We start from the raw sequence: 16,699 nt of genomic DNA, 5'->3' as shown, positions 1-16,699 counted from the left end.
CCTGCTCCTTGGTTTAGAGTTGACATGTTTTTGGATGCTCTGATGTCCTTTTGCACTCTGTCCCCAGTCTTGGTAGCCTTCCAGTGTCAGTGAGCTGGTGGGGGCAGAAAAAGAGACCCCTTTGGGCTTTCACAGAGCCCACACTTGTTCACAGCTTCATCCTTTGCTGACAGTGGTACCCAGTGCAGTAAGAACAGCTCTGTTTCCCTGGGAGAAGGCCTTGCAGCACATCCCTGCAAATTGACATTCCTCTGCAGCCTGGCATCCCTGGCTTGCTTTGGTTTCTTCTGTAGATCACATAGTTTTCTCTATGGTCTGGCAATTTGATGTTCTATTTCTTGCCAAAAGGGGCCTACCACAATAAGCCAGATGTGCTGAAATTCAGACATGCAGATGTGGCTCTGACCTTCATCTGCAATAACCATTTTCTTTCAGGATGCCAGTTACAGCCCCATGGTACCCGGTAACAACATACAGGTTCTGTAAGCGCTGTCCTCAATAATCAGCTTCTGCTGCAGTGAGGAGGTGGTTGTAATTGCAACAAAATCTACTGCTGCAGAAATTTATCTCTGACCTAAAGAACACAGTCCTATGAAACCACTCAAACCTCAGGGAGATTTTATTGGTTTTAAAAAATTAAATCCTAGAAGCTGCTTTCTCCCTGTATCTGAGTGAGGAACAAGGCCTGAGAATATACCAGCAAGATGCTTTCAGGTCTCCTGGTCCTTTTGAAGCAGATGCCTGAGTGCTGAGCTTACACAGCTCACCCACACTCCTTCTGGGTGCACTGGAGCCAAGATAGGCTCTGAAAGTGAAGAGCCATTGAAGATGTGGCAGAAGAATGGGCCATGGTTTGAGACTTTGTGAAGTTAGTTCTCTTACCCAAATCAGAGGAATCGCCTCAGTGACTGTAAGCAAGAGCCCTGCAGTGAGCTCTGAGAACACCTCAGCGCACTGTGGTTTTGTATGTGGAGCAGAGATACATTCACAGGCTTGGAAGGCACCTTGGGGGTCGTCTGGTCTAATCTCCCTCCTCATCCAGTGCTACTCAGAGCCAGTTGCCCAGAACTGTTTCCAGATGGCTTTCTGAATATCTCCATGAATGGAGAACCCACAGTCTCTCCAGTGCCCAGGCACGCTGTCAGTGGAAAAAGTGTTTCCTGATGTTCGTGGGGAATCTCCTGTATTTCAGTTTGTGCCCCTTGCCTCTTGTCCTGGCATCAAGCAGCAGTGAAAAGAGCCTAGCTCCACTTTCTTTATACCTTCTTCAGCTGTTTAAATACCCTTTCAGGGTCCCCCCCAAGCCTTCTCCAGACTAAGCAGTCCTGACTCACATGGGAGAGCCTTTCCTCTTGTGAGTGTTGCTCCAGTAAGTTAATCAGTTATTCATCCTCATGGCCCTTCATTGGACTCACTCTCTCTAGTGTGCCTATGTGTCTCTTGTACTGAGGAGCACTCAGAGCTAGACACAGGACTCTAGCTGTGGCCTCACCAGCGCTGAGCAGAGGGGCAGGATCACCTCCCTGACCTGCTGGCACTGCTTTGCCTCATGAAGCCCAGGATACCATTTGCCTTCTTGGCAGCAGAGGCACCTTGTTCAGCTTGGCACCCCCAGGAACCCCCAGGCCCTCTTCTGTCGAGCTGGTGACCCCCAGCATGTATTGGTGTGTGGGGTTGTTCCTTCTCAGGTGCAGGACTTCACACTTCCCCTTGTTGGACTTAATGAGGTTCCTGTCAGCCCATTCCCAGCCTGGTCCATGTCCCTCTGAGTGTCAGCATGACCCTCTGGGCATCAGTCACTCTTCCCAGTTTGGGATCACGTGCAGACTTACTGAGGGTACACCCTGCCCCATCATCCAAGTCATTAATGAAGGTGATAAACAGGACTGGGCCCCATATTAATCCCTGGGTACACCTCTGATTTCTGGCCTCCAAGCAGACTTCATGCCCAAGTCTGCTTTCCTGAGCTCCAGCTTGCTTTTTACTTTCCTCCCTGCCCTTAGGATCCTGAATTTCACCAAGGCTACCTTTGACCTTCGCTCTCCCAACATGTGCCCCGTGTTTTGCGGGTGTGAGGTCCAGCAGAGCACCTTTCACTGGCTCCTCTATCCCTCGGAGGAGGAAGTGACCGTTAGTGTGCTCTGGGAACCTCCTAGGTTGCCTACATCTTGCTGTCTTGTCCCTCCAGCAGGTACTCGGTTGGTTGAAGTCCATGGGGACCAGGGCCTGTGAACTGGCCTGTGAACGGGGCTGCTCCTCTCTTTTTTGTACAGGGCCTGATGCGCTTGTTCTTCCCAACTGGGCAACCTCTTGCAGGCACCCACTGTGGTGTCACCTTTACCTGTTCTCTCTGGAACCCTGACCCCTAAGCTCCCAGCTGGCTCCTCATCCTTCCCCAGGCAGAGCTTGGTGTGCTCAGGCTGCTCCCTCCCATGGAGGAGGGCAAGGTCTGGTCTGGCTGTGAGCAGGATGTTGTGCTGTGTCACTAAACTGCTTCCTGAGCTCCGGGGTGTGTTTGCTGCCAGTTGTAAGAATTTGTTTGCTCTTGTTGAGCTTTAGAAAGGCTGTAAATTCTGGCATTTGTTGAAGTAGGGAATTCTTGATTCTTTTGCAATGATGTTTTGTCAACTTCCCCCGTTCCCTGCTCCATAACATCTCTAAAATAATGGAGCAAGAATTGACATGGAGCAGCAATGTTATTAAAAACCATCTTTTTTTTCTGAAATTCCTCTCAGTGAGGAATGTGCTCTTGCCTGTGGAATAGGGCTGTTCTCCCTAAGGATCAGACATCTGTGGAACCTTCCAGCATTTAGTGACAGCTCTTGGGGTTGCTGTAGCTAAATCCCAGCACAGGCCTATGGAGATGAATGGAGTCCTGGGTTTTGTTTAATGGTATGTTATGGTTCTTCGACTTGCAATAGAGAACTCCCCGGATCAGTTTCTTTACCAGTTAATTAGGAAGGTATTTCAATCTCCCAGTTTGCTGTTTCAGAACTTAATTTGCTGCTCTTTAACCTGATACTCTGAGCCAGTGTGTAAGTGACTGCACCGAAGGAGCTAATCTGCTCCAAAGGACCTCCTGCCTTGGCTCCTGCTGGGTCAGGCTGGCCTGGATCCTGGGTAGTCTGGAGGTGTCTGAAAGCCAGTTTATGTTGTACCTGGCAGTGTTCCTGATCTGTCTTCTCAGCATCCCTAGCTATATCTTAAATGTTGATTAGGCTGCTATGCCCTTGCATCTGAAGGGCTTTGAACTGATTCTTTGCTTTTACGGATCTCTTGTGCATATAGTGGTGCCCAGCTGCACCAGCCCAAGGGAGGGAAGCCAAGGACAATGGTTCACTGAAGAAGGCCTCCATCTCCTAGAACACAGCCATGCAGGCTCATCCTGTGATGTGGGATTCCCTCAGCTTACCTGCTTTATTAGGGCTTGGGTTTTTTCCTCTTTCTTTATCCCCAAAAAAGGACATGGCAAGAGAATTCTGGTGGCTGCCCTGGGGCTGTGGGAACACAGCCCGTCCAGGTGTGAGGCCCTGAGCTCAGGTTGCAGCAGGGTTTGTTTCCTCCCCAGCAGCCAGTCTGTCACTGAGGACACCTCAGCAGGCTCTGTGATCAGAGCAGACCTCAGCCAGTGTAGTCAGTTTTTGGGGGGTACCTGTGCCCACAATCACACTGGCTCAATACTCATGCCAGCTTGGCAGTGCCTCAAGGGTTGGAGAGAGCCGCTCAATGTGCTTGGGTTTGCATGCTCTGCCTTCCTTCCAGCTGGAACCTCAGGACCACAAGCTGATCCTAGTTTTGCCTTGTCAGACCCTGTTTATACTGCAGCAGTGATTTTCCTGATGTATATTCACTCCACTGCTCTGCTCTTAAGCTGTCGTTCAGCGGTCTGTGTTGGTTAGACATGGAGGCAGTGCACTCACTGCAAAGGGAGGTGACCCACTTTGGCGAGGAGGGGTAGAAACATGGATGTTCCATTCAGACTGGGAATGCTTGAAAGGCTGCAAGTCTGGATGGTGTGTGGTAGGACAGTGGCAGCAATGTCTGATCAGCCCCTGTGCCTAATAGAGTAGTGATGTGTTAAAGAAATGCAATGTCTTTAGTTCAGAATAATATCCTGCCATTTTTAGGATGCCACTCCATTTTCTTTTCGGTGCATTTCAAGAGGAAACCCTGCCAGTACTTTGCAAACGTCAGGAATTGCTCACTTGTAATTCCTCCAGCCTTGGGGGCTGGTTTGGGCACCAGTTTTCCTCTCCTTTGTGTGGCCAGGCTGTGTGCCTGCTTCCTGGCTCGGCGTGAGAGCAGCAGTGTTAGTGATGAAGGGGCTCTTCAGCAGCCTGTCCCTGCTCAGCCAGGCGCTGCGCTGAGTCCTGAGAGCAGAGGGATCCACACCAGAAACAGAGAGAGGGCTGATGTTGGCCCAGCTCTTGGCACTCCAACCCAGACAAGCACTGGTTGTGATCACTCTGGCTGCGCCAGGTGTCATCAGCATGGTGTCCCATTGTCACAAATAACTCCATTGTCTGTTGGCAGATGTATTAACTCTTTAAAACTGACTTGTAAGCTGATATCCAACTGTATGAGAAGAGTCAGAGTGAGCAGTTACCATCATCCTGACAGTGTTTAGGGCATTTCTCTTCTTACCAGCACACCATCCTCCACTGTCTTCCAGTGCTTGCCTTGTGCGGCTGACTGGGAACACCACCTTCTTCCAGTTTAAGGACTTTGTTTATGTCTCTAAAATCTAATCTGTTCCAAGCTATAACAATTTTTTTGTCTCTGTGTAAAAATGAAGACTGTGCTTGTATAATCCATGTGGTGTCATTAAAAGGACAGTGACTTGTGTGTGGTGGGTTATTGGGGAGGAGCTAGGTATCTGTGAATAAAGCAAGTAGAACAAGGAAAAGTGATACAAAGGCTCATCAGCTGAGCCTGGGGAAAATCTATATTTCTGACATGAGCAAATCCTTCAGAAAGTATTAAAATTGAGTCCTGGGGACATTGAGACAAGAATCCTCAGCTGCGAAGCTCTCAATCAAGCTGCCTCTGAACACAGAACTGTGCTACATCCAGGGAGGCTGACAGACTTCCAGCTCTGAATGTGTGTCCTTAGGTTAATTTAATTTCGGGAATGGTAAAGCATGGTCTCGATATCTGTCTGCTTCAGGGAGCACCACAGAAATAGAAACGATTCCAAGAAGCTGATAGCTGAGTGAGTTCCCATAGCAGTGACAGCATATGATCAGGTTTAATTACAGGATGTGGAGATGAAAGCAGGCAGTTCCCATGGTTTGACTGACTGATCCTTGCGTGTTGGATGGAGCTCCATGTTCTGATGGAACTGAGGCCACAGGCTGCTCTGTACCAGTGAGGCTCATCTTTTCCAGCCACTTATTTCCAGCTTGAGAGGTGGCAGCTGCTGTGTGACACATCCTAATGTGGCCTGTTTGGTGCAGGGCTCATGCCAGTGCTGCAGCCTGCAGGGAGCAGGTCCAGCCTGAGCTGGGCAGTGGGCAAGGGAAGGCTGGCACTGCATAGAATCACAGAATCACCGACTGGTTTGTGTTGGAAGGGACCTTAAAGCTCATGTCATTCCACCCCCTGCCATGGGCAGGGACACCTTCCACTAGCCCAGGTTGCTCCAAGCCCCGTCCAACCTGGCCTTGGACACTTTCAGGGTTGGGGCAGCCACAGCTTCTCTGGGCAACCTGTGCCAGGGCCTCACCACCCTCACAGGGAAGAATTTCTTCCTAATTTCCAGTCTACCCTGCCCTCCTTCAGCTGAAGGCCATTCCTGTTTGTCCTGTCCCTCCAGGCCCTTGTCCAAAGTCCCTCTCCAGCTCTCTTGGAGCCCCTTTAGGCACTGACAGGGGCTCTCAGGTCTCCCAGGAGCCTTCTTTTGTCCAGGCTGAACACCCCCAGCTCTCCCAGCCTGTCTCCAGAGCAGAGGAGCTCCAGCCCTTTAATCATCAGCTGCCCTGGGCTGAGAACGTTGCTCCTGAAATTGGCTGGAAAAGCCAGGCCAGCATCAGTCTCTGTCCAAGGGGAGGCAGGTCTGTCCAGCCCATCCTGGGGTGGGTGTCTGATCACTGTCTGTTTTGCAGCGATGGAGAGGCAGCCGGGGGGAACCCCATGGTGGCAGGTTTCCAAGATGACCTGGATCTGGATGACAAAATTCCCAGCAGACCAGTGCTGGCAGGAGAACGGGTGCCCAGCAAGAACATCACCCTCTCCAGTGAGGAGGAGGAAGAGGAAGAGGTGAAGGACTCTAAGGTCATCCTCATACCAGATGGAGACAAAAACACGGAGCAGGAAAAAAAAAGGTACAAACCACAGGCAGAAGTGTGGGGTTGTGCTGGCCTCTTCTCAGTCCTGCACTGACTGTGTGCAGCCTTTGGAAAGTCTTGGTGTCTCTGTGAGCTTGTTCCTTCAGCTGTGAGCTGGGGCTGTAGTTACTGTAGGTGTAATTGCTTTGTGCAGTGTTTCCTGCCCCGTGCCTTAGAGCACTGAGCTCCTGTGGCCACTGGGACAGTTCTACTTGGGAGTGGCCCAGCCTTTTCCTCAAATTTGAACAAGAGCCCATAACTGGACGCCAGAATGGCTGTTCATAGTGGTGTGGGGAGGGGAGAGGAGTCAAGTCTCGGGTGAAGGGAGTGGAGTCACTCATTACACCCTGTGCTGGGGAGCAATGAGCTGGATCATGTTCTCCACAAACCACATCCTGTGGGTGATATCAAGCATGATGTGCTGGCATGGACACCTGTGCCTCAGCATTCACAGAGACACCAGGGTTATCCTCAGCCTGAGTGGTGTGTTTGACCGCACCCCACCCCCCCCCCCCACGCCCCCCAGGTAGGATGAACTGCCTCTCCCAGTGGGGTGCACAATTCAGCCCCTGAGGCAGTCTCAGCTGTTAATTGTGCTTTGCTCCACAGAATGGGAGTGGACAGGCTCTGACGACTTGTTTCTTCTCAGGTCTTCCAGAAGTTCTCTGAAACCACAGAGTGAAGCAATTTTGACCAAAGCAACTGACCCGAAGCCTCCTGACAGTTTACCTTCCCGTTCCGGGTCTGAACGAAACAGCAGCAGCAAGGTCAACACTGGCCTGGCAGCCACTGCTCCTGCCCCTGCAGCAGCAGCCCAGGCCTCAAAGGCCACTTCCCAAAGCAAAGGACTTGCTTCCAAGCAGAAAGTGGTCAAAGAGGAGAAGCCTGAGGAGTCTGACAGTGATCAAGAGGGACCAATAGCTACTCAGATGCTCTCATTTGTTATGGATGACCCAGACTTTGAAAGTGAAGATTCTGACAGCCAGAAGAAGAAAATGGTAAATAACATGCCTGTGTTGCTGTGAGCCATGCTGAGCTGAGCTGGAAGGGTTGAGGCATCTCCCTGAGCAGAGTCTTCATCTGTTCTCCCCTCCCTCAGGAGCAGTCGCAGCAAGGCAGGTGCTAAGCAACCTGCAGAGATTGATGTAAGCACAAACCTACCAATGCTCTGAATGTGAAAGCCACATGGCAACAAGAATCACAGAATCACAGATCTGTAGAATACCCTGAATTGGAAGGGGCAAGGATCATCCAGTCCAACCCTTAGCCCTGCACAGACACCCCACAATCCCACCCTGTCTCTGAGAGCGTTGTCCAAACGCTCCTTGAGCTCTGGGGAGCCTGTTCAGTGCCCGACCACCCTCTGGGGGATGAACCTTCTCCTAATATCCAACTTAAACCTCCCCTGACACAAGGTTTGTATTTGCAAACACAAACAAGATTTGTGCTTATGTATTTTACTGTGCTGCGTATTCTCAGCCAGTCCAAAGCACAACCAGTGCAGCAGTGTGGAAGGTACAAAATACAAAGCTATTGGATTTTCATCCAAAGTTTAACATGTAGAAGTGTGTCTCTGCCAGAGAGAATGAGCTTCTTGCAGTCAATCCAGCAATCAAAAGGCCATCACAAAATTTGCTTGGCAAAGCCTTGAGGGAAGAAGGAAGTCTGCCTGGGAAGGACTTTCCAGGATAGCCAAGGTAGCTGTAATTTCTGCAACATTCAGCACATGCTTGCAGGTGTCTGCTCAAACACAGGGTACACCAGGAGTCGCCCCACAGCCCCCCATATTACAGATGAAGAAAACACTTCTCCCACCCATCTTCTCTGAGCTGGTCAGAACTTGCTGCATGGCTCAAGATATCCCTGATTTCAGTGACCTGTACTCGCAGCCTGCAGAGCAATCCCTGGAAACTGCTGACAGTGATTTGTGATGGGCAGTGGCTGTTCAGGGGTGCCCTGGTGTCTGTGATAGCTGGTGTTCAGGGAGGTTCCCTGTGTCTGCATCATTCCAGAATCTTGTAGAAAGGGCGGTTGTCCCAGTTTCTTTGACCTTGCCTATGTGTCATGCTGTTTATTAAGTAATTTTCCATTCATTTTGCATTTTCATTTCCTGCTTTTCTTGGCAGTTTAATATGAAAGCGAAGTATTTGGAGCAAGTTTATATCTCCTGCATGTGCTGATGAGAAGGGATCAGTGAGGGTGTCAGTGCAGCAGTGTCAGGGAATGCCTGACACAGGGAATGCCCCATAACAGGTGAATGTTTTCCCACTGCAAGATGTACTGGTCAGGCAAACCGGTGAAGCCATCACCATTAGCAAGGTGTGGGGCATTGCCTCGACCAGCAGCACAGCAAGGCTGTGTTCAGTCGGTATACAGGGATATAAGGTATATGGAAAGGTTGGATAACAAATTCTGAAGAGAATCAGTTGACAGTATCAGAAGATCATTAAACTGAATTTCCGTTCCCGTCATACAGAGACGGAGGATTTTTGGGTGGTATCCAGGCTCTGCAGCATCCTGGGTTTTATCCCGCAGTGAAGGGGCAGATTTGCCCTGGGAGCACATTCCCTTTTAGCTCGATGAAGGGAGTTATTCTGCAAACACACTCTGCTTCCTTGGCCCTGCTGCCTCTGGTACCTGAGACCCACAGAGCTCCACAGCAGAAAGATTTTGTCTCTCAGGGCTGGAGGTGAGTTTTCAGCCTATTTGGTTTGATTTTCCCAAAACAGAGGTGCCTCCCCAGGGCAGAAAAAAGATGATGCTGGTGGCATAACAGAGCTGAAGGTCTCATTTAATCCCTTTACGTTGGGAATTTGATTTCGGCAGCCCCAGTGTGACGTTCTCAGAACACCCTTGCCAGTACCAGTGCGACTGAGGCATTTTTACCAAGGCAAGAAATAGAGCTCATAAGATCCAGGAGGGCATTGATTTCCAGGCAGTAGCAGCTCAGTTCAGATGCCATTTCCTTCCCTCCTGCCCACCTGCTGACATCTGACATTTTTGTGTACTAAATGCTTAGAGATTTTGGTTGAAGCATTTGTCAGTGTTGCCTGCCTTTGCTTGTCTCTAGGATGAATTCCCAGTGAGGGAAGATCTCTCAGAAGTATCTGATGATGATACCTCGCCGGCAAAGCCACCCCAACCTGTGAAATCAACAGTCCCCTCATTTAAACTGAAAAATGACTCAGATCTCTTTGGTTTGGGTTTGGAAGAAGCTGGTCCCAAGGAGAGCAGCGAGGAAGGTAAAGTTCACACCTTATATCCACTCTTGCTGCTTTTGTTTGTCAGGCATCTGTTTTTTCCAAAGTGGTTCCAGAGTGTCAGCAAACCAATTTGTACTAAATAAAACACCCTCTAATTTCATGCAGCGCCCTACGTGAGTCTGTAATCTGGTTTAACACAGCATGAGTAGCTTTAAATTTTTCCCCATGAGGAGACAGGGAACTTGGCTTGTCCATGGCACCAGCCATGTATTATTTTAGTCCCAGCTGAAAGCAGAAGCACATCTTTCACAAGCTGCTGCTGTGTAAGGCTTCCTGCTTAGCCTTGCCTGTCTGGCAAGTGCCATTCAGCATTGCAGTGTCCACCTCCTCAAGAATTTGGATCAACTTGAGCACAATGCTCTGACATACCCTGCCAATCTCCTCTTCTATTTTGGGGAAAAATGGGGTGGGATCTTGATCACAATCTAAGCATTCCTCGGGCTGTATTTTTTCCCCCCATTCCCCGAGGGAACAAGTCTTACTTGTGCAAATAATTCCTGCTGTCTAGGCATTACTGCAGAGCAACTTCTATAGACCGCCCTGATGTCACGATGAAAGATGGGAAGTTAAAGACTTAAGGAAGGAAGAAAGCTGTGAGCAGCACCAGAGAGAGCTGTTCCAAAAGTGTGAGCAAGGTATCACAGGCTGCCATGGCTTCATCAGCTTGTCGCTCTGAGCTGCTGAACAGCAGAGCTTGAAATAACTGCAAGTGCATCTGCAGAGGCCCAAGTCAATAATTTAACTTCAGTTTAGCATCTTTAATAATTCACCGTGGGTTCCTCCTATCTCTTTTGGTGATAAATATAAAACTGTTTCTCGGTCGTCAGTCTTTGGAACTTGACTGGCAATTAAACTTCTCCATTTACAGAGCAGCTGAGGAAAAAGGGCTGCGTAGGTAAGAGTGACAGTTAAATCGCACATGTGAAATGTGGTGCAGTCATGAGGCCTTCTGTGAAACAGCCAAGCAGATACCCTGCTGTTCAAGGAGGTTTTGTGCAGAGACAGTGGAAGCTCAGCAGCCACAGTCACATGGGACAAATGTTGTGACAGTGATGGACTCTGGGACTCATTTAATAGTATTCACCCCTGTAGAGTAGGGCTGCAGCAGGGTTGCTTTGGGGATGTAATTTCCATACACAGTGTGAGCAGCAGTGAGTGTTGGCCGGTCAGGGTGTCCTATCTGCTGGCACTATGTCCTCAGTTGTCCTCAGAGAAGCACAAACCATGCCTGGGAGGATTTCCATCAGAGGAAAACTGTTCCCGGGAGCTCTTCTTCAGTTCTTGAAATAGTAATCCAGTCCCAAATTTGGCCTTCGGACCGTTTTGTAAAGCTGGTCTCTAGATTTGTTTCCTAGTAGCTGTGACACAGTGAATGCCGGGTCAGTGTTGATAATGCTCATAATTAAACAAGTTGCATATTGTTGAGTCAGGGTGCGAGTGCTGGAGCCTATATTGGTTTCTAAAGGGGCACAGTTTGTCCTGAGATGTCAGCATTGCCGTTGCCCATGGCTCCAAGATGGAGTATTTTGTTCTCAGAAATGGGTCCAGGGCAGAATTGCATCTCTTACCATTTAAATTGAGTAAAAACAATGGTTTTTTTCTGTTTTAATAGATAAACAACCTTCTAAGGAGAAAAAGAAGAAGAAAAAGAAAAGCAAAGAGGTACTGTTTAATTCCTCAGAGCTGATCTGCCATGTTATCTACCAACCAAGAACAGGGGTGGCCTTCTGTGGTGTCCTCTGGGGACCAGGTGGACTCCCTTCCATGTTCACATCCTGCAGCTGGTGTGTGCCTCCCAGGCTCTGCAGACCATTGAGCTTCAAATCAAGCTTTTAGAGCAGCTGAATTTTGAAAAGGGAGTGTTTGAGCTTGTAAAATACAGGATGAGGCAGAGCAGTGCATCTGTGCTGAACTGAGAGTGTTCATAGCATAGATATTTCCCGAGCAGAGGGGGTGTCCCCAACAGACCTAATCTCAGGGACAGCGAGGGAAGTCTGCAGGAGTCTTTTTCTGTGCCATTTCTGCCTGTCCAATACCGTGGTATTGTTGGGCATAAACTGCCTGACAGACCACTGCTACATATAAGCCAGGTGGTCTGTCCACTCTTCTGTCCAAGCTTGCAGAATGGTCTTCTGGAATTAACTCCAAGCCAGCCTTAGTAGTAGATGCTTCACCCTAACCTGATCCAGTTGAAGATGTCCCTGCCCATAGCAGGGGGTTTGGACTAGGTGATCTTTAAAAGGTCCTTACCAACCATTCTGTGATTCCCATCGGAGCCAAGTGTCAGAGCAGTATATCCTGGGTCACTGGAATACTCAGAGGATTTACTAATAAAAATGCTCTCATTTTACAGGAAGAGGACAAGTCAGTGAAAAAGAAGAGCAAACACAAGAAGAGCAAAGAGAAGGAGGAGAGCAAAGAGGAGAAAGAGAAAAAGAAAAAGAAAAAGAAGAGCAAGGAGAAAAGCAGTGAGATAGATGAACTTGAGGCTTTTCTTGGCGGAGGAGGAGCCAGCATGAGCAAGCCACGGGGCGGGGGGGACTATGAGGAGCTGTAGGCTGGCTGTGAACTCTGCACCGTGGCTGTCTCCATCTTCTCTGACGAGTCACCCCAGGACAGGCACAGATGTGTAAAGCTTTGGCCATTTAATGTATATTCTCTCAAACCAGAGTGAGCAAAACAAAAGCTTTACATCTGTGTGTGCTGGCCTGGTGCATCGTTACACAAAGCAAACGCAGCTGAGATGTACATGAGCCAGGGGAAGGTTCAGGGTACGGCTTCCAGGCTGTCGGCTTTTCTCCTTCCAGAGATGCCCCGTCGGGTCGCTGGCAGGGTGTGGGCGTGAGGGGACCTGCCTCCTGCTCCGTCCCTGCTGCATTCCACTCCTGCACACTTGAAATTCCTGTCTTGTTAAGAGGAGTACAAAAACATGCCGCATGAACGCATCGTGCTCGACTGTCTCAAGTCTTTAACTTCTTATCCTTCCTATTTTTTTAAGGAGAAAGGTGATATTGGCCATAGCTTCACCCAGCAGTTGATGAGCTTTAAGTCAAGCAGATCATCTATGGTACAGCTCTCTAAAGTAGCAGGCGCAGAGCCAGCGTGAAAGAGAGTGTGTGTGATTTTTGAAGCCCTTTGAACGGGACCTTTCTGCACAGCAGCTTAATTAGCCCTCACTGGTGCTGCTGTTGGAATTCATGAAGCCCATTGATTTCCGTGGCCCCGGTGTCTCAGACACTACATGTAAGCTGCTATGCAGTTTGGGAAAACAATGCAAAGTGGAAAGATAACCTGAAAGAGAGAGAAAAATCAGTGCTTTTCTGCACTTCCCACTCTTAAATTTGCATATTCCAGAATCCCCTCCCGCCGGGACCTCTCAGGGACATGACTCCATATGGAAATGAAGATATCCAGAGCTTCAGAATTGGCTACAGGGCAGTGTTGGCATGGCAAGGCATTTGCTTCTCAGGCATTTTACAGTCAGGCTGTAAAGCCCCAGCTGCCGCTCTGCACCGAGAGGGACCAGCACTGCAGCTCAGCAGCGTCCGTCCTGCTCCAGCTTCTGTCCATACTGCAGCCAGCCAGCGTGCTGCCTTTCCTGCCCCAAGCAGAGCCCCCTCTGCCTCGTGTTTGGGAAGCCTTTTAGTTTTTGCTTTGAACTTAAACCTGTGGATTGGTACCTGCTCAGCAGCCATTGGATGGGCACTACGGCCACCCATGGCACTCACCTGTGCCTCAGTGAGCAGCCTCTGTGTTTGATGGAGTGGTCAGTACTCTGCGCTCCTCCTGATTTGGTTCTGGGGTCCCTTGCTCAGCTCAGACGGTGAAGCTCCCTCCAGGTTCTGTGCATTTCATTTCCCTCTTGCTTGTAAGTTGATTTGAGGTTTGGTTTTGTTCTCTCTCTCCCCTTTTTGTTGTAAGATGTCAACCATGAAATCCAAACTGGAGTTTCCTTCTGTGTCCCTATCAAGCAATGTGTTCTTTTGATCCGTTATCCACTCCAGAGCTGTCTTGACCAGCAGGCATTCTCCTGCTCCATTTTTCTTTTTGTTGCCCACAAAATGCACTTGTAACCATTTCCCTATAAAACAAATTGTTTTTTTTGCTGCATGAGCAGTGTATCGTTCAGGTCTGTTTGCCATTAGCATTTGCCTCCTCTGAGCATTCCACATGACACTGTAGGGAAATTGCATGGGACTGTTCAAACTGCACACCTGGGGAGGAAAAGGAAGACTGGGACAGGACCGGTTTGCAGCCCCTCATGCGTGAAGGCAGGTGGGCACTTGAGCCTCAGCTGCTGCAGTCCTGAAAGCATTTCTGTTCCACCAGGATTCTGGGTCATGTTCCATTTCTGCATCGAGAAACCCTGGTACAGTCCATTCTGACTATAAAGCTCTGTTGTACACCTGCCTCTGCACATCTTCTTTTCCCTCAGAGCGCTCCTGCCCGGGCTCAGGAACCATGTGCCCCTCCACACCCTGTCACAGAGGGGTGTCTCCCTGCCCCTCCCCAGGCTGCTGTGTTCCCGGGATGGGGCATGGAATTAAAAAATCAGTCCAAAAAAAGGAGCCGAATGTAAAAACCGTGAGCTCTTTCCCCAAAACCGAAGTCTGCCCTGAGGGAGCTGTCGCTTTCCCCAAGTGTGGAAGGGTCGGTGGTTTGGTCAGATGTGGTTAGCAGGGGGCTGTACTGGTGCCCTGTCCCTCCTAACACCAGTGCTCTCCTCAGTTTCTCTGGCACCTGGGCCAGATTTGCCACTGTAGGAGCCTTCACACTCCCTGTGGCTTGTCAGCACAAGGAGCTGTGGCAAAAACAAGCAAAGATCAGTCATTTTGTTCTAAAATACTCCTGTAAAGAGGAAAAGCAGATGTGGAAACTGGCTCTGCTTACACTAGAGCCCCAGGAGGGTGTGTGGCATGGTTTGACTTTTGCAGCGAGGCCAGAGAAATCCTACCCTGTGGGTGAAGCAGGAGTGTGGAAGGGAATAGCAGCAAGAAGGCACTTTTTATAATACACACAAAATCACAGACTGATTTGGGTTGGAAGGGACCTTAAAGTTCATCTTGTTCCATCCCCCTGCCATGGGCAGGGACACCTTCCACTAGACCATGTTGCTCCAAACCCTGTCCAACCTGGTCTTTTTAGACTTAGGCTTCTCCCTTTTCCAGGGGATGCTGAACTGGTTCGGGCTACAGCGTGAGGTGTGATCCAGAGCCAGCAAGTGTGAGGGAGGGGAGAAGGAAACAGGCCTTGTCTGAGCCAGGCTCTCCCATGCCCAGCCTTTCAAAGAAGCTAAATATAAAAAGTATGTGTACATGCCCGTCATTAGAGGGAAGCTTCTGCAGGATCACATCGATATAAATAGTTCCTCTGAGCATCTGTAGAGGTACCAGGGTATTTGCTTTTGGGTTTTATCAGTCATCCCCAAAAAAAAATCAACAGCTTGAGGCTAAGGAGCTGCAGTTTCTTGAAGCTAACACTGGCCAGAGCTGCAGCATTACTGCTCCCTGGGTTTGGAGCAGTAGGAGGGAGAAGAGCAAATTGATTGCTGCAATTCAGCTGGGGCTGGTTCCTCGGCACAGCACAGGGAGCTTCATCCATGGGGGACAGGGCACTGCCTTCTCCCCTGCCTGGCTGGGATCCACAGGGCCCTTGGCCACCATCCGACTACATCTTGGCTTCTGCTGTGCCAGCTGGGAGCCAGACTACTCGAGATAAGCCAGGAGAGTAACTCCGTGGGTGCCTGCTCCCACCCACTGTGTCCTTCCAGCCATGATGGCTCAGGTGCTGCCCCAGCCTCTGTGGGGTGTTTATTTCGGGAGTGTTCCTTGCTGTACCCCCCCTTGGAGTGGGACAATCTGATGTGACAGTTCACAGCTCCCATCACTTCCAGTGTGTGACGATGCAGCTGCTGCGGTGGAACGTGGTGCAGTCAGAGTCCTGACTGACGTTCTGATCTCAGGAGGCTTCACCTGGCTGCCTGGCAGCCCTGTGGCTCCTCAGCTGGGAGCTGGTTTTGGGGAGACCTTCCAGCTGCCCCAGAGTGACCCGACTCCTCTGTGCTGTACCTGTTCTCCCCAGGGATTCCTCCTGTGTGCACAGCATTTCCCTCCTGATGGCCCAGGTCTCATTTGCACAGGTGGCTGCCCCTGCCTGCTAAAAAAGCTCTTCCTTATGTTGATCTGTGTTAGTGGCTGTCACAAAAGTCATCCCTGCAGGAGATCCAAGCTGCTGAGCCGTGTGCCCCAGCCCTGCAGGGCCTGTGCTGAAGGGATCGTGGCTCTGATGCCTGGCCTGTGGCTGCCTCTTTCCCCTGTCAAACACCATGTAGGGAACCAGCACCAGGACAGGCTGACGGGCCCCTGCAGCCCCCACCTCCAGATCAGTTTTTGGCATCCCTGGATTTCACCGACCGTGGCAGGAGGCTGGAACCAGCTGATCTCTAAGGATTCTTCCAACCCAAAGCACTCCCTGATTCTATAATCCCTGTGGAAAGTTGTCCATCACCTTCTGCCTTGGGGCTTGAGAGCTGTCTGATCATTGCCATCCAGATTTATTCCTGGACAATTTATGCTGATTTGTTCCTTTGCTAGAACTGTGGTTTGCTCCCTCTTCCCAGCCCTTTGCCAAAGGGGCTCTATCCCTGCTCTGCCAGTCCATCCCACAGCTGTGCCCATTGGCACCAATTCCCTTCAGAGTTCATCTTTCTGTGGTCGTGCCAGTCCAGCTGAGGTCATGCCAGGGCTGGTTCTTAATGATTCCCGTACAATCCCTCTCCTGCTGACCCTGGGATGGGACTGGCCTTTTCCACAGCTGTATCCTGGCTCACCAGTGCACGTGGCCTCTTGTCATTCTCCATAGTTAATGACAAGGGCCATGTGCAAGGAGTGCCCCAATGCTGCCCTTTGGGGGATACAGCTTCACCCTATTTCTGTTGCTCCCATAAGGTTATAACAAGGTTTTTTCCTGGCTTGCCAAGGCCCCAGGGTGGGAATTTGCTTCCTTCCCCCCAGCAGTGAACATGAAAAGGTCATTGGAACTCGAGTTTTAGCAGGACACAAAATGAATGTGTGAGGCTGTGGGTGCTCTTGGAGGCTCAGGGGGGCTGTG

At 50.1% G+C, this 16,699-nt stretch overlaps 1 protein-coding gene across 4 annotated transcripts in view; it reads left to right on the top strand.

Annotated features, from left to right (window-relative positions):
- Window positions 1-13,999, top strand: part of RABL6 (RAB, member RAS oncogene family like 6) — a 55,905-nt gene extending 41,906 nt beyond the window's left edge. Inside the window, exons 11-15 of one of the 4 annotated variants that reach the window (XM_027720425.2) lie at window positions 6,105-6,323; window positions 6,976-7,324; window positions 9,397-9,568; window positions 11,202-11,251; window positions 11,943-13,999. In XM_027720425.2, coding sequence (XP_027576226.1) covers window positions 6,105-6,323; window positions 6,976-7,324; window positions 9,397-9,568; window positions 11,202-11,251; window positions 11,943-12,146 — 994 coding nt within the window. In that variant the 3' untranslated portion in view covers window positions 12,147-13,999. Of the gene's footprint in view, window positions 1-6,104; window positions 6,324-6,975; window positions 7,325-9,396; window positions 9,569-10,097; window positions 11,133-11,201 lie in introns of those variants that run through there. The other 3 variants (XM_027720430.2, XM_039386785.1, XM_027720431.2) reach the window with 3 other exon arrangements.
- Window positions 14,000-16,699: the final 2,700 nt, after the last annotated feature.

The sequence above is a fragment of the Pipra filicauda genome, unplaced genomic scaffold (genome assembly GCF_003945595.2).
Source record: "Pipra filicauda isolate LSUMZ 115617 unplaced genomic scaffold, ASM394559v2 scaffold500_size419342_pilon, whole genome shotgun sequence".
Taxonomy (NCBI): Eukaryota; Metazoa; Chordata; class Aves; order Passeriformes; family Pipridae; genus Pipra; species Pipra filicauda.
The sequence above is the reverse complement of the archived record's forward strand: the minus strand, read 5'-3'. Positions and strand labels throughout refer to the sequence as shown.